Source organism: Haliotis asinina, chromosome 9 (genome assembly GCF_037392515.1).
Source record: "Haliotis asinina isolate JCU_RB_2024 chromosome 9, JCU_Hal_asi_v2, whole genome shotgun sequence".
NCBI lineage: Eukaryota > Metazoa > Mollusca > Gastropoda > Lepetellida > Haliotidae > Haliotis > Haliotis asinina.
This window is the reverse complement of record NC_090288.1, coordinates 9,051,509-9,073,947: the sequence shown is the minus strand read 5'-3', so window position 1 is coordinate 9,073,947 and position 22,439 is coordinate 9,051,509. Positions and strand designations below refer to the sequence as shown.

The window sequence follows — 22,439 nt, the reverse complement described above, 5'->3', positions numbered from 1 at the left end:
TTATTCATAATAATGTTATGACGTCATCATAAACACCGCGATTGGTGAATCACGTCATAGTCAGCTGTATTCAGATTTATCACATGGGATAGTTATAACAGCTAGATAATATGATGCAGTTTCTACTGCATTACAAGAAATGTGTGATTCAACGTTAGGCAGTAAAGGAACCTCTTACAGCTCTCAAGATTGACATCTCTGGCGGGATTGTGTTCAAGAAATGCTGTTTGTCGTGAAGTTCAGAATGTAATTCTTGCGTAAATTAAAGGTGTGATAGTTTTGCTGCTTTATACAGTTTCAGAAACCTTTATAATGGACAAGGTGTAGATGCGACTAGTTGCCCGAACACCTATTAAGCTTTTAATGATCAATAATCAACACTGTTATGGATAGTCAACTTTTTTATTATACTGAGTGTGACGTTTCGGTGTCGGTACTGACACTGTTATCAAGCAAGTGATGATAAAAGACCTGGCACGGAGTCAAGTAGTGTCAACTAAAGCAGAGAGCCTGGCCATCCGATTCTCATTCTGCTCGATTCTTATGACAAGCAAAGTGTACAGCATTTTGACATAAAAAACAAAGCCTTGACAGTGAGTGTGGAATATTGCAAGCAATCAGTTTCTATGGTAACGTACCTCACTGGACTACATTACATACATTACATACAAATGAGTGAATGAATATGTTTTTACGCCGCTTATAGCATTATTCCAACAATATCAAGGTGGGGGACACCAAAAATGAGCGTCACACATTGTGTCCATGTACAGAATCGAACTTCGGTCTTCGGCGTGACGAGCGAACGCTTTAATCACCAGGCTACCACACCGCCCTTACATTGTTAATGAATACTGCTTAACTCGAAGCCATCGTCACCATCCAAACATCTCGAACTATCCGTAGTTCCGGTAAAACAGGGTATGAATAACAAACGGAAGCCTGTAACTAATCCAGTATCGTCCATGCATCTAGGTGATTGATATTATGAGCAAATTAGATGGACAACAAAGTCACAATGCCCAGGTTGAAGCTGCCTGCCCCTCGTTGGCACACCAGGTGACAGCGTTTGGTTCAAAACTATTTCCGGGCTTATATATTTTCATATTGCAATAAGGGAAAAGGATCACACCCTATTCATCAAAATAATTGATATTTTCGACCCGCAGGTAAACATCCACCGAGTCTAATCCTTGGACCCCATGGGTCTGATTTTGCTAAAGCGAAAAGGCTATCAACGCACGTTTATTGATAGACGGACATAGCGTTTCCGTCATGGAAGTTGACAGTCAACAGGACACAGAACATCCATACCGAAATATCCAAAATTTAGTGTAGCATCACTAAATTCGAAATACAAAGCATTTGTTTTGTAGGTGTTGCGTCAAAATAGGAAAAAGGCAATATTCCGAACTGTTGTTATTTCAGTGAAAATCTGGAGCACCTGTTTTTCTACACAATGGCAACCTGTCAGACAATACAATATCTTGCGTGACAAAGTGAATGTATCTTGTGTCACGGACAGGTACATACATCATCTGGCATTGTCTTGTAGACAGAAACATGACCACACTTAAACAAGTTAAACGTACAGACATGTTTGTGCACTTTAATTAAATGTGAAGCCAATCCGTGACGATCCCGGTCAGAACTCCAATAACTCATGCTTTTTTTTAAGAGGCGACTGGCGAGATCAGGTGACCAGGCTCGCTGACCTGGTCAACACATGACATCATATCCCGGTTGCATAGATCGATGCTCATGCTGTTGATCACTGGATCCAGTCCAGATTCGATTATTTACAGACCGCCGGCATATATCTGGGCTAATGTTGAGTGCGGCGTAACACTAAACTCACTCAGTTTAGTTATCTCCGCAGTGACATACATTTAACTAGCGTGGTGAGTGAGTGAGTGAGACTGGTTTTATATCGTGCGAAGAGTATGACATGCTTACTATGACATGTCAGCTTGTGGAAGGAATGAGCCACGTGATGCAGACGTGTTAGACGTTTACCACCTTTTAGAGACAAAATATAAGATCCTGCAAGTCTAACGGACACAACACGGAACTGAGGCACATAAATTTTGAAGATGATTTAGTCACCGGCTTTAGCACTGTGCCCCTCAGACATAACGTTTGTCACTTTGAGGAACAGTAAGGGAAGGTGCCGACACACTGTAACAACATAATCTGGGGGTTGAATCCATGAAGAGAGGATTCTGTGTCCCTAGTCAATTTGAAAAATATCAAGACGTAATTCCGGTCGTATTCATACACTGACGTATGAAATTATACAATTTACCATTCAAATTTGACCAAACATTACACACTTTATCGAGAGATTACTAGGTTGTGAACAGTCCCAAAACAGAACTGAGATACCCGTTTTAAGCACATCACCAACGACTAACGATTTCCTGTTTGTAGCCAACATACGGCATGAGTATGTAATGTCTGTTATCGGTCTTTAATGTTATATGCGGCTTGTATCGTAAGACTGTTAGAAGTGGCAGACAGAGAGACTGGCCGCTGACTGACTAATAGAGAGAGGCCAAGGAGCACAATCGGATAGACAATATCATCGCCTAACTTCTCTCTTGAAACCACTCGTAGATAAGGGAATTGCATCGTAAATAAAAGTAGAAATGCTGCGTGTCTAAATATTTGTGTTTGAAGTGGAATACATTCTGAGAGAGAGAGGGAAATAGAATTCAGAGGAAGACCGTATAGACGGGAGACGGATTGTGTGTGTGTGCATGTGTGTGTGTCTGTCTGTGTCTGTGTGTGTGTGTCTGTGTGTATGTGTCTCTGTGTGTGTGTGTCTGTGTCTGTGTGTGAGGGGGTCGGGGTGAAAGTTGGGGTGGTTAATTCAATATACATTGTAATTCTTATTCCTGTGAGAGAAGTGAGCAAGACGAGGATAAACCGTAATATCTTTACATAAGGAGACCAACATAACATTATTCAAGTACCACCTATCGCAATAAATCGTAAAAACACACAATATACCGTCTTATATCAAATATAACAAGTTTTTCTTACACTTAATATGACCAGATACGACACTTAAGTGCGTGCATATAATTAAATACAGGTGAAATGAAAAGAACTAGATAAGCCCTGTACTGCATTGTCAATACAAATGTATATCTCAGTAGCAAACACTTGACTTGCAACGATTGATAGCAGAGCTTCACGCGTTTATACATTCCACCGTTAAAACTGAAGACCTGCAAGTGCCCTGTTTTAATAGTTAAAGAACGTTCGAGTACAGCGTCTACAGAGATATGGCCTGAGCGCAAAACAAACACAACGACAGGGTCTGTTAAGTCGCAGGTGACACACCTGGAGCAGACACTCGATACTGCCTGCATTTTCTGGGCGACGAAAAAATGCATTTGATATTCACTGTGGGGTTTCATACGTAGAGTGGTATTGTGGTGCAGAGCTGTTACGGGTGCTGTTACGGGTGTGTTGTTTGTGTCACGGTTATAACTTACATGGACGACTGTTGTTAAAGTGGAATATGTAAGGTAAGAATTGTGTTGTTTGTTGAAACGTAATATGGGTGTTGTTTTGTAACACTTCCGACTCAACACAAGTTACTAATCACCCACAAAGTCCAGATAAAGTGCCATTATGTTATTTCAAATTTATCATGAAATAATATGGAAAATTCAATTGTTTCTAGAAATACGTGTGTAAATATGCGATATACTTAGTGTTTGTGTGTGTGTCTGTGTGTCTCTCCGTGTGTCTGTACATATAAAAATCTGGAAAATTCAATTGTTTTTAGAAATACCTGTGTAAATATGCGATATACTTAGTGTGTGTCTCTGTCTGTCTGTCTCTCTTTTTTTTTTCTCTCTCTCTCTATATATATATCTTTCTCTATCTGTCTATCTCTATCTATATATCTCTCTATCTCTCTCTATCTCTCTCTCTCTCTCACACACACACACACACATTATCATTATTTCCCTACATTTACAGTCAGTAAATCTTCAGACACAGACGCCCAAGGACAAAGTCATAGGTTTGGTTCGTGTCATAATTAAAATTTTAAACTAACCGTAAGAAAATGTTTATGTAAAGGTATCAAAAGCAAAATGATGAATACCTTCGCTGACAAATCTTCCACTAAAGACACGCATTGCTTTTATGCTTCCCACGGAAATACCATCTGTTACCTCCTGCCGAGATCAAATGTAATCCCATGGGTTCGGTCCGACTACAGAGTGATAAAATTAGACTTACACTGCAAATCCAGTCAAGATATTTAACAGCTGAGAAGACATTGGTGGGGTGAAATATCCACGTAATGTCATTGATGTCATTAAATTGTTTCTTCTTAGAAAGTCATTACCAGAGACCGGTTCCATAGTGAGATCTTTCTAATACTGCACATAGGTCTTCCGGAATAATCACCTTAGAGTAAGACTTCAGATGTTTTACTTGTTGTAAAAGCCGACCAAACTGGGGATTGGTTGGGCAGAGTAGGTCTAAGCCATCGTGCTTGCAGTGAGCGCCGATCAAACTGGGGATTGGATGGTCTCCAGCTATCATGCCTGTATTGAAAGTCGACCAAACTGGCCATTGGGTTTGGGTGGTGTTCAGCCATCGTGTTTGTAGTGAAAGCCGACCAAATTGAGGACTGGGTGGTCTCCAGCCATCGTGCTGATAGTGGAAGCCGAACAAAATGGGGATTGGGTGGTCTCCAGTTATCATGCTTGTATTAAAAGCCGATCAAACTAGGGATTGGGTAGTCTTTCAGTCACTGTGTTTGTTGTAAGAGCCGAATGAACTGGGTAACAGATTTACAGACCGCCGCAAAATAAGTAGAAACCTGGGCCCAGATTTTCTAAGTTCTCTTCGCGAAGATAGTCGTAAGTGCCATATACTGACTGTATTAACATTAACTTACGACTATCTTAGGGAAAAGAAAGCTTCGAAAATATAAATTTAAACTTATCTGAAAAGTATCCGAGACAAAAAGTCGAAACTTTTTTTGAAAACTGCCTCATTTGACACTTGTTTACAATGTAATATAGCAGCAATCTTGGATTTCCTTCAACAAAAAGGACATGTTTCCGTCATATAATCTAGACATGTTATAATGAAAGTCTTTTGATAATGTCTTGCTTTGTGATCAAAATGTGAGAAATATTATCAAAACTTTGCTGTATTAGGAAAACTGGAAGTCATCTTGGATTTTGGAAACAATCACATTTTGATGCATAGCATTAGCAATATTTTGAGACACAAATTTGTCTTAGAGGAATTCTGTTTATTAGGATTTGAAGCAACGAATGTGATATAAATACCGGCCATCTTGGAATTATGAAAGGCGATGTTATTTTTAAGTAAGAGCACCAAAGCGAACATATATGCAAATTTCGTTGCCTGTATTACAGAGTGAACGATTTTTCCATTTTCTGTCCTACTATCATGACACTGTCACACATTCTTAGATTGAATAATGACAAAATTACACCAATGTTTGTTTTCTAGCGTGGGTATAGAACATTCTACCATGACTTCAGTAAATACTGGATTGTGATTGGTTAATCAAGTCATTCAGGGGTATACTATAACGTTATACATACCTCTGATTTTCCAACACATTATGTATTTTCTTAATAAAAAAAAACGTACTGTGTTGGAAGATCACCGGTATATAACGAAATTATGATAGCTTCGCGTTCGGTTTTAAATCAAATTTAGAGGTTTATTCTCAACAATATTCCAGCTTTATGGCGGTAGTCTGTAAATCCAGTGACCAAACAATCCAATAATCAACAGCATTAACATCGATTTGCACAACTGAGATAATGTCATATCATTCGTTGTTCGTTCTCTCTCCAACAAAGGAAATGAAGGTACAGAACGTGGTGTCTATTAAGTATTTGAAAAATGTACTACAAAGTAAAGAAACAAAAGAAAATGCCAAGAATTGTATTTACGTTTTCCAGTTGAACATACCATGAAGGCAATGTGGACATTACATCAACGGTGGATCGACAGGTGAATACAGAAATATCAGCGGCATGACGTGCACCAACCTCCCCGCTCCCGCCCTCAACGCCCGCATGGTGAGGAATGGCAACATCGTCGACTACTATTGTGCCGCGGGCTTCTCCATGACATCAGGATCTCCCCGGGCCACGTGTGTGAATACCAACACCTGGTACCCTGACACGCCCCCTGTGTGTACGGTTATCCAAACTACCACGGATGACGGTATTTCGGTTATTCTTGACATTCTATATCTATTTGAATGAGTGAGTGAGTGAGTGAGTGAGTGTGGTTTTACGCCGTTTTAAGCAATATTCGTGCATCATCAATGCAAGGACACCAAAAATGGGCTTCACACATTGTACCGATGTGGGGAATCGAACCCAGAATTATCACGAGAAGCCTATCCCAACGTCCCCGAAGCTATTAAAACACATAAACACATAAACGGACTAGTGTGCAACGGCACATTGTTCGACGTGATATCACAGTCGTCATGATGTTCATCGTCATCTTCATATATCGGACAGGTAGGGGTGGGGTGGCCTAGTGGTTAAAGCGCTCGCCCGTCACGCCGAAGACCGGGGTTCGATTCTCACGTGGGCGCAATATGTAAAGTCGATTTCTGATTTCTCTCGCCGTGTGTGTGTGTGTGTGTGTGTGTGTGTGTGTGTGTGTGTGTGTGTGTGTGTGTGTGTGTGTGTGTGTGTGTGTGTGTGTGTGTGTGTGTGAAGGGTACGCATTCCCCCTTTGTCCTGAAAGTTTATTAAATGACCACTCGAAAAAACGAAGTGTGCTTAAGAGTATGCACACACACCCCTCATTCCCTTTCTCAAAGAGCTGTATCCGGCCCTTGTTAAAACATACGTACTCACTCATATCGGACCAGTGGCCATCGTATTGACGTCGGTTCTGTTATCTCCACCATCGTCGCCATCCACTCCATCAGTTGTGTTTCCCTGTCACCCACCTCATTTCAGTAGTGTGGCGATCAGGCTTACAAGATCTGTCTGTGATCTTTCACAAGTGATAAACATCTGATACTCCCGATCTGATATAAGTGGGGCGGTACGGTTGCCTAGGGCTCGTCACGCCGAAAGTCCGGGTTCAATTCCCCACACGAGTACAATGTGTGAAACTTAGTTTTTGAGTCTAATGCCTTGATAATGCTGGGATTTTGAGAATAGTGGCGTAAAACTAAACAAACCCACTCATGAAGTGCTGTTCTTCAGCTCACTCACCCACAAATCCCTTAATTCTCGGGAACATCTATGGTCGTGTGAATCTCGCTCCAGGTACTCTTCTGTCAAGGATTTTGGATTAAAGAAATATCCTTTTGGAAGGGCGAGAAACCCATGGATCCCCCTAGTCATCTATATTTGGGGGGTCAGGTTGACTCTCCAAATTTTGTGGGGATATTCAAATTTGGGGGTCAAACATGTTACTATGATAATAGATTTTCAGCTAATAATTTCTTTTTTTTCCTGATATATGCCTCTAATTCTGAATTCTGAAGAATTATCGTGTGTACTGTATTGGACACTGTAGAGGTCTCCACGGGAGCAATAGTTTTTGTAGAGTTACTTACCTTGAGTATGCCGGGATCCGCCGAACAGAGGCTTGAAAACATTTTTCGTGTGACTGAATGGATAGTTTCAAATCATGCCCCATGCTGATTGTTACTGTTGACGATGTTGCAGTCGTGCCACTGTGGGTGCCCATAACGTGCGCAGTCCTTCTCTCACTGATCGCGGCGACGTGCCTCGCCCTCGTCTGCTACTACTGCTGCTGCCGGTACAGTGAACTCTGACACCTTCACACTCGCAGAAAATACTTAGTGTCCCAGGGAAAGTGTAGCCCTATACAACGACTCATGTAACGAATATGTGAATTAGTACATCGAGGTGAAAGAATACATTGTCTAAAGAATCCTTTCTATAACATGTATAATTTGCTGATAAACTGGAATAAAGTATCTGGGTTAAATGTAAACTGAGAATTTCACGACATAATACCCACCGTTAGGTAACTGAACAACACAATGTGAAATATACATATATTTCCACATTTTATGGACGCTTCTAGTAATGCATGAGTTAAGGCATCCAGACGTTGACATGGTAGATATTCTTTTGCACTCACCCTTAATGAATACTCAGATTCTTAGATTTTGGTCATATTTCACATGAATGCTGTTTGTCAGTTTTTATAAGGCAAATGACTAAGCTGGGATTGAACACTAAATAGTTTGATTTATAATACACCAAATTATGATTATTTGGAATCTTATTGTTTCAGAGGCAGATGCTGTGCGAACTATAATAGAATCAGAGCTTCCACGGCCAGAATCCAAGACGACGGTTACTATGACAAGAAGGGTCACCCTGACAACCAGCAACACAAAGGAGATGGTTACTATTATTATGATGACAGATATACTCATAGGAAGACCGAGCTTGGGCGGAATCATGATGGGCCCTATATCATTCCTGTCAGTAACAGACAGCGCCAGGTACAACTGTACGTCCCGGGGAAAAGGGAGTAAACTCATCACTATTGCGAGTTATGCCCCTTCCATGTTCTTGCTATTGGCCGATCAGATTCTACTTGTGTCAAACAAAATGGTGGCGCCCTCGCGAGACTATCCGATCGGTATCTACGCTTCTTGATTAAAAACATGAAAATATCGGGAAAAGCATCTGTCGACATGTTTTGCAAATCCTGCAGTCTAGCCAAACTCCATAATTCTAGCAAAGTTCAGTAATGGTGGAAACTGAACTTTCATAATCAGTTAAATTATCTCCCTTGTCATGTTAATAATGTCTTTACTTGTCTTATTTTGTCTTTCCAATTTCAAGAAACTATTTTTATTCAACTCAGTTTCTAATAAGACGTAAAGACCAGTACATCAAAATGATTTTGCAAACTGATTATTATGATCTTAAAATTATGCTCCTTGTGGGGATTTAAAGGGAGAAATGTGTCCAGTTTTGAGTAATAAAGAGGTATGTGTTTGTGTCGCCTGACTAAGTTAACGTTTGCACTAGTGGCACATATTTCACCAGAATTTCTATATTTTAGTGTGCTAGCCAGGGACAAGTTACCGTCATTTTTTGGTGTTTTTACGCGATTTCTCAGTAGTTTCTCAACCCAATGCAATACATGATGAAAGATTAGCTATTCACGCATGTATCCTGCTTTTCACGGTTGCCGATCGTGCTTTTCTATAACGTGCCCGACAAGAAGCGCAGTAGTACATATCGTGCTTTCCAAACAACTAACGAATTGTTCATATTATTCACCAAACGTGACATAAAATTCGTAATTAAATTAGCGTCTTTCCAACCTTGATATTTTGACTACCTATCATAAATTATGTTTTATTTCAAAAAATGAAATTTAAAAGAGCAAGACCTACTCTCACTGTTAATGTTCACGAATGCTGACTTGAATTGATTTTGTGGACGTTTTATTCACCTCACTGAATTGTTTCTAAATGTCAAATCGTCCTAAATGGGTGATATTTGGGGATATCCAAGATGTTTCTGAAAATGTCGTTCGGAAAAACAAAGTGATTTTCATACGATGAGATATACGCTATAACGAGGAAGTGGCGATAACTGGTCGCTAGCCAGTATACTTTCTTTGGAAACATGAATGTTGCTGGAGGAGCAACCAACTAACATGTATCTCATTTCTTTTTACAGTATCCGCTGAACCGATCCTACGTGGAATATGTTACACGTGAACCACAAAAGCAGAAACCTAAACAGTACAGCCACATCCCTTCCAAGGCACGGGTACTTTTGGGGAATGCACGCACATATGGTGGCTGATTTGGGCCATCTCTTTCTCGCCTTAAATTTTGGTGTTATCGCTTTCTCGTCTCGCGTTACCGCCTTCTCGTCTCGTGTTATCGCTTTCTCGTCTTGTGATATCGCTTTCTCGTCTTGTGATATCGCCTTCTTGCTTTCTCGCCTCCACATTTTAAGGCGAGAAAGCGATGGCCCAAATCAGCCACCATACGTACATATGTTTCAGGAAAATAACAGAGGAACATCAATGGCATTTACGAATGCTCCTTTTTCAAAATTATCGTATTGAGGCACTCCAAGAACAGAAACCGTTTGTGTTATAATGACCATTGGTAACACGCTTTGGTTTCTGAACGCTAAGGTATATCCAGTAAGACTCTCATGAGAGAACCGCTCAAAGTGGTACTTCCGATTTCAGAACAGCATTACTTAAAAAAATAATCCAAATGGTTTCAGAAAATAACTGACATCTGTTTGACTTTACACTACGCTCATCAGAGTACACTTGACATGACCTGTTCACGGTTTTGCTAGTCTTGACCACGAGAGACAACGCAGAGAAAACAGCGTAATTGTAAAGCTACTGTGTAAAGATCGATGACTTGATCTATTTCCCCACAGGTACGAACCACGCCCACATCCAATACCCCACGTGTTGAAGTTGTCCACGTGGTCCAACTCACCAATGGTCAACTCGTCCCCATGGACAAGGTACATTCGTGGATATGGCTCCAGTTGTCATAGTTCTATTGCTAATGGTTATGTTTCATGTCTGTATATTTTCTACATGTATCTGTTAGGAAATTAAGCATTGAACACTCAGACCTCAACTTTGATTTATTGGCACTGATAAGGATATATACAATTGTCACAAACCAAAAGTAGACCTTGTGGATAATCAGCTCATATTGACACAAATGAAAACCAAACCTTTTAGGCTACATACATTTATTATGATACAGCCTCCTTTTGGATTGTTTTTAAAGGAGAGGAAGTCTTCACAAGAGAATGATAACAATCAATGTAACAATAACTAGGCAAAAGCTTTCACATAGCAAGGCTAACAATTATAATGAGTCCACACAAAGTTCCATAACCACAGGAAAAGTGTTCACAAAGTCACTGGGTTTCCATAAGCACAAGGACAGAAACTGGTCCATAAACACAGAAACAGTTCACAGGCGTGTAGATGCACAAATGACAAGTCTTGTCACCTTCCAGAATCACGGAAGCTACTACTTGAGTTATAAAATCAGATGTAGGAGCAATTCCCCTTAAGCCTGAAATAAATAACAAAATACCTACTTGCTAGTCATGTGATAACCCAACAATATGCCATATCATTACATCTAAGATAATAAACGTCTGAAAATAATGTCCATGACGTAACTCAAAACTTGTACAAGATAAAACATTACAACAAAACAGTTATTCTTATACCTTCACCATCAATTGACAAACTACTCATTTAACTTCCTTTAAAGAAACAAAAGCATACTCACAAAAAGGCCTTCTCCTAAGGATTCCCCTTGACAGTGAAATTCAACTGTGATTAACTTAAACTATTCTGACCTTAAATAGCAGTTGGAAAGCTAAATGCATGTTTTCCACAGGGATGAAAAGATGTGTTTGGGAGATATGTTCCCACCTTAAGGATGATAACTGCCCCTACCAAAATACATCCCAAATACCTTTTGTAAAAGGGCATGAAATGTGACAACAATGTACTAAACGGGAAGTGTCACCTACATCGTTTGAGCATATTTTCAGGGAACGACTGTAAAATTGAGAAAACCTGTGTGGCACCTTCTGTGTTTTCCAGTATCTGAAGGAACATCCTGGAGCCCGTCTGGAGACACTGGGGGATAGGGACGTGGTATATTCCCCGGCAAACAAGAATGAAAATAAACCAAGACTGACATGGAAGACTAATGTAAGTAGTGTATTTACAAATAAACCTCTCTGAATCGGAAGCCTTACAATCTGGACGGTTACTGTGGACAGAACACATATAAGGTTCATGACTCCATCTTTAAACGAATCTTTAACTCGTACTCAATAACTGGTGATCGTGTTTAGACGTACACTTATGTTTACACCATGTTGTAAGTGTTTGTGCTTTTTACTTCTTTCGAACAGTCATGACTGTTTACGACACCTTAATTAGTCTAGGGGACGGTGGGGTAGCCCAGTGGTTACAACGTTCGTTCATCACGTCCGGGGCCTGGATTTGATTCCACATGGGTACAGTGTTCGAAGCCTACTTCTGTGGTCCACTGCCAAGATAGTGCGGAAATATTTGCTAAAAGCGGCATAAAACCATACTCATTCACCTAAACTTTCTTAACAGAATTAGTTTTGTGAAATGAGTTGTAAATAATAAATAAAAAAATTGTTATTGAAAGTTTAAGTTAGTAACTCAGATTGTTAGTAACTCTATCCTCAAAGGGGGTTAAAGTACTGTAAAATTATTGTCCTCCTGAGAGAGTACGTAGGTCAACAAACATTCAAGTAAATTAAAACTTTCCACGTTTTTAATCATAGAATACATGTCTTTTTAATGTCTGGCTAGGTTTCTTAAATTGCTAACAGCTGAAGGGATGGTGTAAATCCAGCTGAAGGGATGGTGTAAATCCAGCTAGGGTCCATGCAGGAAGCATATGTACTGTAAACCCGAATAGTCCCCTGTGTCCCTAGTGATCTACCTTCAGTTGTTGGCAATATATAGCCTGTGTTTACCTTGTAATGTCATCTATACTTAAAAAGCTTAATGGATCTAAGTGCTTTATTTAAATTCGAATCTGTGATAATCTATTAGTTGTACTGTCCTTTGTTAACAAGCTTTTACAATTTTACCATTAATTATTATGTATAAAATTAATTGTTCTCGTCACGATATGGCTGAAAAGTTACGGGTGTGACGATAAATTTCAAGTCACTCATTGTTTTTTCTACCTGTTTCATTAGAACAAGAAGACTCCCCCACCTCCTGTTGTATCGTCACGTGACTACAACTCCACAGACCCCGTCGTTGTCACGGTGATGAACGACTTGAATTACAACCATCCTGAAAAAGAGAAGGACAAGAAGCCAAAGGCGGTAAGATGTTATTATTTCCACATGTAATTCGTATTTAAGGCCTGAAAGTGTGTATTCTGGTTGTGAGTGAGTTTTACGTCGCATTTAGCAATATTCCAGAGATACCACGGCGGGGCACGAGAAATGAGCTTCACACATTGTGTACCAATGTAGGTATATATAATCATTGACCGCAGACACATAGCTGCTTATTGCTGAGTACTTTGTTAAAGGACAAAACAGAAGACTAAAATGATTGTTGAGCGGCAAAATTGATCTTCCCTCTTTAGACACATGTGCCACTCAAACACTAGAAATACGTTTCATGTTGAAATTCTAACCCCCAAACCCCAATTACTGACATTACTTGCATTCAGGCCAGCAAGAAAATCCGTCTTCAACCACAACAACCTAGTGAGCTGGTCGTTGTCAACACACAGGCGGGCGTGGCTGGACGACCACAGGAAGAAGACGTTAGGACACCGAGAGAAAGGGTAAGGCATCAGAATTTGTTTAAAGTAGTGAATTTGTTTGTTTGTATATTCGACCTGACCAATATACAGATGTAACTCTGGCTCATGCTTAGAGTTCTTATCGGATGACCATCAACTTGCAGAACGATAATTCCAAGAATGAAGCCGAGGAAAAGAACTCGAAAGTCGCCAACGGCCACCCACTCGACAACGGCACCAAGGACGACAGGAGTCCAAGAAGAGACGACGATGATGACAGCGGCATTAATGTATGCATGTTCTAAAGAGTTTCACTGTGTATGCTTCAACCGTTGCGTGTCGACTGGCTTATATCAGAGTCTAATTGCCTTTTAAGCCTACTTATCAGTGCTAACGTACGGGTAGACGAAACGTTTTAGAAAATCAAAATCCCTATTCTCAAAACTCGTTATGGCCACAGCCATCACTTGTCGATGCGATCTGATTGGATGTGGTGTTTTTTTCTCCAAAACAGAAACAAATCTTGACAACATGATTACGCCCCAAAAACGTATATTTGAAATGGCAAGGCTTTGGAAACTGGGCTTTGATACCGCTATGAAGACACGCTTGTCTTACGATGATAATGTATACATATATCAAGGATAAATCACAACGCATGCAAGTATTAACATGCATCTATGTGTCAGAAAACATTGAAAACAAGTCCAAGTCTAAGGCCTTTAGTATGGCATATATATTTATGAATTATAATGATACGTAGCAATATAAACGTTCGTAAGGCAGTTGCGTTGATTTTAGTTTAGTTACAGGATTCTGACACGTGTAGTTTTCATCCTAGAATGAATCAGAGGCAGGAGAGCCAATCAGAGCGCAATACGTCAGATCCGGTAGCAACCTGGTAAGTGTACGTCTGTGTAACCAAATGTGGTTTCAAATATTATGTAAATATCTTAACTTGAATGAACTAAAACTGACTTCATTCTCTGAGTCGCTGTATGTCATGTTATCCACAATCTATCTTGTCCTAAAACAAATTAGTACAATCAGATTCAACATGATCACTGACGGTGACTTGTCTCCCCTTGCTTCCAGGACTTTGACCTTGATCTTGAAGACAACAATACACCGCCGCATGCTACGAGACCAGAGTTCAAGAGACACGCCTTCACTGTGTTAGATCACAACAGGACGCAAAGGGCAAAGGAGTTCCCTGCCTGGAGACCCCACGTCAACCCAGTCCGAAACATCAACACAAGCACCCAGTGATGAAGACGTTGTGGAAGGCATCCCGGGGAATATCGAAGAGTTATAACTCTGAAAAATAACATAACCATAAACACTCATTTTGTACATATGTTGATATATGTACAACGCATTCTGGTTGTTATTCAGCGGACTTTATGACTCCCATACAATTTTTAAGGAGCCGTGGGCAGTTGTGTGTACTAAAAACGAAAAGTATGGGAACACCCTAAAATCTGATACACTGAACCATGTTTGATTCAAACCCCCAAACACAACAACTCAATGCATCTGGGCTTTTGAATCATACGTGGTGTTGATGTGTTTCAGCTCCCTTGTTTTCAATGTTTTACCAATGTTTCATTTTATTCAAACTCAACGAATATTGAATCATTTGCATCACTGCAAGTTCACACGAAAAGTTGCTTATAAATGTATAAATGACCTCACCATGTTTTAATTTATACATTACTATCGAATATTTGGGTCTTCCATTTTAAGGGATTTTGGCATTAGATATTTAGGTACCATACCTTAGAGTCTTAATCTCGCATAAGTGATAAGTGAGGGAGTGTTATTAATCGAGTCAGGATGAGACAATCCAGTGATTGCCAGCACCCTCGTCGATCTACGCAATAGGGATACGATGACGTGTCAACCAAGTCAACGACAATGACCACCCGATCCTGTCAGTAGCTCATAAGTGAGGAAGCAGTCGTGGACGTATGTTGCTAATTATCTGTAACATTTATTATTATTATTTATTTATTTATTTATTCTGGTTTGGTGGATTTTTGGAAGTATTGTCTCGGTATTTATTTGAAGTGAGCACAGGGTGAATTTGGTCTGTTGACTTCTTGGTGTTCCTTTTGGAGCAGGTAGGTTTCAGACGTTCAATACTTTGGAGAAGCCGGCACGATTGAGGATGTTCAAGGTTCTCAAGAACGGATGGAATAGTGAGTCAGAGAAAAGGAATCCGAAAAGTCATATGTACTTCTACATTCGTTTATAAATAGTTGTATGCGTTGTGCCGGCTGATTAGGAATTGGAAAGTCGATACGTAAGCGTGATTTGTCGATCAGTGATTCTTCATTTTTTTGTGAACACAGCCCTACGGGGTGATATGTCAGCATGATAAAGCAAGATCCCAGATTGACTCAGTGTTTGTGTATTCCGTAATTTAGGATACCAGACAAGATCACAGAATATAATCACGCCTCAGGTACTCCACAGCAGCTGGAACAAACCCAGCTTGAATAATGGCAGAATTATTCTCATGCATCTTCATTTGGCATCGTCGTTGATGTGACGGTAACAAACGTACCCTGTTTCCTTTATGTCACAGAAGCTGTTAACATTTAACACTGCATGTAACCTAAATTTGACTATTTTCTGGAAGGTGGTGAAATTCTGGAAGGTAGTTTTTGTCTTCTGTGTTGCTCGGAGGTCCAGACATCAACTGGGCGTGCAGTCCGTGTGCTTGTGTTTACAGAAGAATGAAACGTAACGAAAATACAGTTTGAATAGCATGAGGCAATAAGCTGTTAGTTTATTGGCGGTGAAACTTGATCTAATGTTTCTTTAACACATCCGTTTGTGTTGGTCAAACATTTCTAAATAGAATGTACATGTATGTCACTGAAATAGATCTCTAGAAACGTTTAAATAACTAGAGACAAACGTCAAGTGTACACTTTTGCACATTAGCCTATTTGTAAGTTTTCATTGACAAATCCTTCCATCAGAGGCACTCTTCTCTACATTGCAGTGGTGTCTTCTTGTAATTTCACCTGATATTTTCACGACATGTACAATGTGATACCTTTGTTCTTGGCCGACATTAAACCCTTTCGTATTTAATGACTTATTGACAAGCAATCTGTGATAGACGTCAGTTATATTTTATAGAATAAACTGATTAAAGACAAAAACTTTTGTGTCTCCTTATTACGTATCGTCGCTATGTCTCGATATACCAAAGGTGACATAAACAGCGGCATCACTATTATTGAAGAATGATGATATAATGGATATACAACGTATTTTATTACGTGAAGACGCCATTCCGACGTAGATTGTTTTAACATAGAACCTATGTCGAAAGTTTGTCTTCACATAATAGAGAAACGTGTATATCTATCAAAAATGTCATCATTCTCCATCAACTCAGCTTCTAAAATGCCCATCAAAGAAATCACAGTTATTGACAAACAATCTCTGATGGCCGTCAGTTTTATTTTCTAAAATACATCATATATTTTCATTATAGTGGTTGTGTCTCCGTGTAGCTATGCATCGTTCAAAAGACTCTTGACACGAGACCTAACTTGTAAACGCACGTTATTCTCTTGTATTGAAATAATAATAATATCGATATTAACGAAACATGCTGAGTTTTAGACTAACATGCGAATTTAATAGACACTTGATTTACAACCTGTTGAAATGAAGGATTGGTATACAGGAATTTATGTCGTAGATAATGGGGTATTTTTTCGGTGACCCTTTCAGTCGAATAATTAGTCATGGCGTGTTTAATCATATTCTGTCATGGTTTAACGGTTCGATCAAGGGGGATGTCAATCAACTCACAAGACATCCCATTTAAACCCATGGCGCAAACTAGCGGTTAAATCTACAGGTATAGAAACATACATGTTTACCTACTTTCCTATCCTATTTATTAACGGTGTGGGTAATTTCCCATACAATACCCTGTCTACTTAAGACAGAAAACTACGCCAAGGCTTTCTGACTTTTCTTTCCATAGAGAGCCTAGTGGTACAAGCGTTTGCTCGCCATGCAGAAGGTCCGAGTTCAAGATACAATGCGTGAGTACTATATATACGTTATATAATCTCAGTTCTGCTGTCCCAACATTCACACCCCTCTACAGCTCCTCCCCCACCCCCATCCCAACTCCGAAATACCCACCCACACCCACAGCATCAGCCATGTTAATGGTGGAATGTTGCCAAAAGCCATACTCACTCAAAAAAGTCTCTAAATTGTTCCTAGCCCTGCATTTATCTTGAATTTTATGTGAACAGACATAGAAGAAAAGAAAGTACACAACTGGTCCTAGATTTTCAAAGCTCTATTAGCGTCACAATAGTCATAAGTGCCATACATTAACATATAGACGTTCGACTATCTCAGCACTAAGATAGTGGTAAGTGCCGTAATTTAACATTAATTTGCGACTGTCTTAACGCTAAGGGAGCTTTTAAAAAGCAAAGTGAATATTTGAGAAAAAACCATTTTGACTGAGACACAGATTTTATGCATATGTTATCAAAACACCGCGTCGTCTCTTAGCGTTATTACCAAAGCCAAAATTCTCCCAGGAAATATGATTAAATCTTACACAGTGCAGTAGTCAGAAACATCCAAGCCATTTATCGGAGCATTGTCTGCCTTTCAGTATGCATGACGTTGAACCTACAACTTGGCTTCAGAAAATATCTTCTTTTTTTCTTTTTTTTTTTTTTTTATAAAAAGCGCGATAATTTTGTTGTATTTAGATAAATGTGGAGACAGGAATAAGTATTCCAAACAGAATGTAGGGTTAAAGCAGGTATACAAATAGACTTTCCGGCCGGCCGATTTTGAATAAATTGAACACACATACATTGAGAAAAAATGCATGTTACGAGCATGTGGGTTATTGATTAGACAGGACAAGCCGCATTCGATAAGAATAGTTTTAATACATACAATCCATGGCGATTAACATGCATTACCTATCGACCTAGTCACTAAACTGTTATACACAATAACTGATGTATTTTATTGACGACTTCTGATCAGTTTAATGCAGTAGGATACGTTTTGTGTATAGATATTAACAGGAAAACGGCTCATTTCGGCCGGACATAAAGAATACATGCTGGTGTACTGCCGTCTAAAGCAGAAAAAATACTGCCTACGTGGCGTTTGAAATGGTAATTCGAAAATAATGTAATTATCCCATTTGAGTGTTGCTAAGAATGTGTTGATTGGAACAACAGGGGTTAGACATGGCAGAACTTTACGAGTCTGTCAAGTCAATCTGTTACTGATGCCGCCATCTTGATTAAACCACAGGTGTCTCTTCAGTACGTACACATAATAATAGAACCAATAAGAAATAGATTATATCTTGCCAACATAAACTACGCGTACCATCAGAGACGCTTCTCCACCCCGCCAACACCGTGACGACACAAACACAAGTCACCATCTGCAGACAATAGTGCTCTTTATACAGAACAGTTGAAATATGTTACGCGTTATGCGTTACGGGATTGGTACCATAGGTTTATATAGAGAGAGGGGCATAGAAATTAAAGGAAGCTAAGCGATATAATCATATTTGCAGGGTAGTTTAAACCGAGCTGGCGTGTCTCTAGAAAAGATGGCGTTGAAAAACATAGCTATCATTGTGTCAATGTTGAACATCAAAGGTATGGCATTAATAATTCACTTTCTATTATTGTTTTGTTCATTTGAAGTATGTTTAACCTTTCTTGCGCTTGTTTTGTTAATTTGATTGTGTGTTTGTGTATGTGTTTTTTCTTCGTTTTTGTTGTTTTCTTTAGTAAATTGATATGCTTTTGTGAAAGTAAAACATAGCTATAGGTAACTGTCTTAAATACTTACGTTGCCGATAAACTAAGAAAAGCGTTACCTCGAAAAGACAAAAATTAGATTTAAGGTTAAGAGCTCTGTTTGAGAGGTCGTGCATCAAACAATATTCTATTCTCTTTTTATTTCTATGTTTATTCTAAATGAATCCGTGTACTAGATAGTTTATTGTGTTATTGGCTGCCTCTTATATTCTACGTGGTGTGGTAACTTGCCGAAAAATACAATTTCCAGAGAGATGCTCCTGCATATTCAGACTTCAGGTACGCCCGGACAATCATTCAACAATATGAATTACAATACAGTAAATATCAGCTGAAATGTTGAAGCAGTGAGGGGACAGCTGAGATTACGGCGATGTTTTTGCCATCGTTAGGGCACTTCGAAAGTGTCAGCTCGTTGTCGGTGAAACATAAAGGAGAACAAGAAATCAGACGCGGCAAAGCACAACGCCCAAGCTGCTGGCACACCCTCACAGTAACATTATGTCATTTGTTTAGTCTTCGAGCTACAAAACTGCCAAAGGAAGTATATTGGACTTTGTTTCATAATACAGACCCAAGTTTCTAATAATTTTAGAAACTTCCAAGCAATACACAGCCCGACTCACTGCAATGAATAGATAAAGGCATGTTTATCTTGTAGTCGACATCAGCCAGTCGGCGACAACAACGGCCACGACAACCACAGTAACGTCAACGACGACTCTTACCAACTGTCCTGAACCCCTTGGCGTCCCGAACGCCTATATCGTGACGTCATCGCCTTATGCCGAGGGAGATCTTGTGACGTACCGGTGTTATAGTGGGTTCACAATGACAGGGGTCCCGTCGCAGACCTGTGGGTCAAGCGGCACCTGGGTGGGTAACGAACCCACGTGCGCCCCCGTCGACATGTCGGACACTGTCAACCAACACGTCAACTACACAGGTACGTGTCTGATAATTGTGCAACATTATTGTGACAGTTATTCTATAGCAATAGAGAAACTCGGCTAAACAGGGGGAAATATGCCCGTGCTCATCACGATAGAGTCATAACGCCCACCACGGATGAATTCTCTCATCTAAAGAGATGAGAATCATATTCTCCTGATAATGGTAACGTCACTTACACATGCGAGAAAAACGTTCTCTCTTGATCAAAACGTTGGCTAAAACAGTGACTATATTTATCACCTGATAATGGTGACGTCGCTTACACTGTCGAGAAAAGTATTCTCTCATGATCAGAACTGAAGACTGTGAGAATCATTCTGTCATGATAATAGTAACAGTAACTTCACAGACGAGAATCAATCTCAGCATTATCGTATAATCAACTGATCATTCTCTCATGGTAATCATAACGCCACGTAAGCAGGTGAGAATCGTTCTGGTGTGATAATCACAGACGAGAATACACGTCATTGTGGCTGCAATGTGAAGTTCAAATCCATAACGTTCCTATCTTGAGCAATACGCCAGCACACTCTCTGTCTTCTCTAAATGGGCCTGGGATCATCCAAAATCGCCGCTATCCCGTCAGCTGTCATGCCTACATGTTCATCAGCATATTGAGGAACAGTTTACTCTGGTTGGGAAGGGAAGATGTGATTCCGTGATCTTCTTGAAACATCAAACGGGATTTGCACAACAGACCACCATATGATTACACGATGCCATTTAGAAAGTGGTCAAATGCAACATATGTCATATTTGGGATTTCACTTTCTTAGTAAAGTACAAATTCTAGTACTTTTTTTTTTTCGGTTGAGTCCCATCCGGGATTCGAACCCGCACCCTCAGAGTCAGGCACCTAATCGCCAGCACACAAAGTCAGCCGCCTAGCCTGCTCAGCCACCGCGACTTCCACTTCCTTCTGCGACACTTCAAACGTTCGGTAGTTCATTGAACGTCTAAAATGTATCCTGAAAATCTTTTATTCGTGAGTGTACATTTTCACCTCTCTGGCATGTAATGCGGGGGCGGGAGTCAGATGTAGCCGTCGCCTCGTCCGTCTGTCTGTCCGTCCGTCCGTCCGCCTGTCCGTCCGTAATCATTTAGTTTCTGGAGCAGAACTCAAAAAACTGTTCATTATCTTTCATCGGTATGTACAGTGGAAGCTGCCAAGACGGGCATCTGTCTATTGGCACTCTGGCACATTGTTTAAAAGTCTTCTAGTTGATTGATAATGAATGGTTGGTGCCATCATTCCAGACACGCCGTTCACGATGCCGGAGTGGTCTATCATCCTGGTGTGCGTGGTGGTGGGGATGATACTCCTCCTGGTCTGTGCCCTCATCGTCGCTGCCATCTGTTCCATGTGAGCATAGAGTAACAGCTTTGAACGTCTGCATAGAGTTAACAGCTCAAAACGTCAGCATAGAGTAACAGCTTAGAACGTCAGCATAGAGTTAAGAGCTCAAAACGTCAGCATAGAGTAACAGCTTAGAACGTCAGCATAGACATACAGCTTAGAATGTTAGCATTTCGTAATGGCTTAAAGCATAGCATAGAGTAATAGCTTAGAACGTCAGCACAGAGTAATAGCCTAGAACCTTAGATAAAGAGTCAGCACATATGTAGCGTATCGGTATGTCCACTCTGTGAACATGTTGAGTATCAATAGAGCGCGTCAGTATAGAGTCAGATCTGACATAGAACGCCAACATGGATACGGAGCGCCAGCATGAAGAAAGTGTAGTTTCTCGCTCGTAACGCTTTTGTATCAGATTTGTTTACTTGGCAAACACATTGATTATTGTTTACTGAAATACGTACTTCTTGTAGGTGTAGATGTAAACGATGCTGCAGTTGTGAAGACGTGCCCGAGAGAAAAGCCGTTACCCACGTGAGGACCAACTCCCGGGTGGTGACCGTGTCCCCGGCTCCCGAGGTCAGCACGCCAGGAAGTCACGTGTAATTCGTTTATGCGTATAATCTATATAAAACCTCGAATTCCTAACCCCTCAGGTGAACGGTGACTATTGAATCTCCTTTTTCGTTTCGTTTGCTTCAGGTTACACACGAGAAGCCTCGGCTGGCCAGCATTGTCCAGAAGGTGATGGAGAACAGATCGGCCAAAGAAGTGAAGACTTGGATGCCACATTCTAACCCTGTCAGACCCATTAACACAAGCACCAAGTGACCATGACAAAGAGGGGCCCGAATTTGAGGTTGGGGTCGGGGTGGGCTGTGTGGTAGAGATGGGAGGGGGGATTCAT

General features: G+C 40.3%; 3 protein-coding genes across 3 annotated transcripts in view; 2 read left to right on the top strand and 1 right to left on the bottom strand.

The window, feature by feature from the left end:
- The window catches only part of LOC137296241 (dipeptidyl peptidase 1-like), a 106,160-nt gene that overhangs the window by 7,918 nt on the left and 75,803 nt on the right, over nt 1-22,439 (bottom strand). The window lies entirely within an intron of this gene.
- On the top strand, nt 3,404-16,539 carry LOC137296371 (uncharacterized). Its single transcript, XM_067828155.1, has 12 exons — nt 3,404-3,536; nt 5,976-6,243; nt 7,719-7,812; nt 8,317-8,530; nt 9,726-9,812; nt 10,455-10,544; nt 11,656-11,766; nt 12,801-12,932; nt 13,289-13,405; nt 13,528-13,653; nt 14,205-14,264; nt 14,459-16,539. Exons 2-12 carry the CDS (start codon nt 6,051-6,053, stop codon nt 14,630-14,632), a joined length of 1,398 nt encoding a protein of 465 aa, XP_067684256.1. The 5' UTR covers nt 3,404-3,536; nt 5,976-6,050; the 3' UTR covers nt 14,633-16,539.
- On the top strand, nt 19,005-22,363 carry LOC137296558 (uncharacterized). The gene is made up of 5 exons (XM_067828365.1): nt 19,005-19,053; nt 19,880-20,164; nt 21,433-21,538; nt 22,006-22,111; nt 22,235-22,363. The coding sequence occupies exons 1-5, from the start codon at nt 19,005-19,007 to the stop codon at nt 22,361-22,363; spliced, it is 675 nt and encodes a 224-aa protein (XP_067684466.1).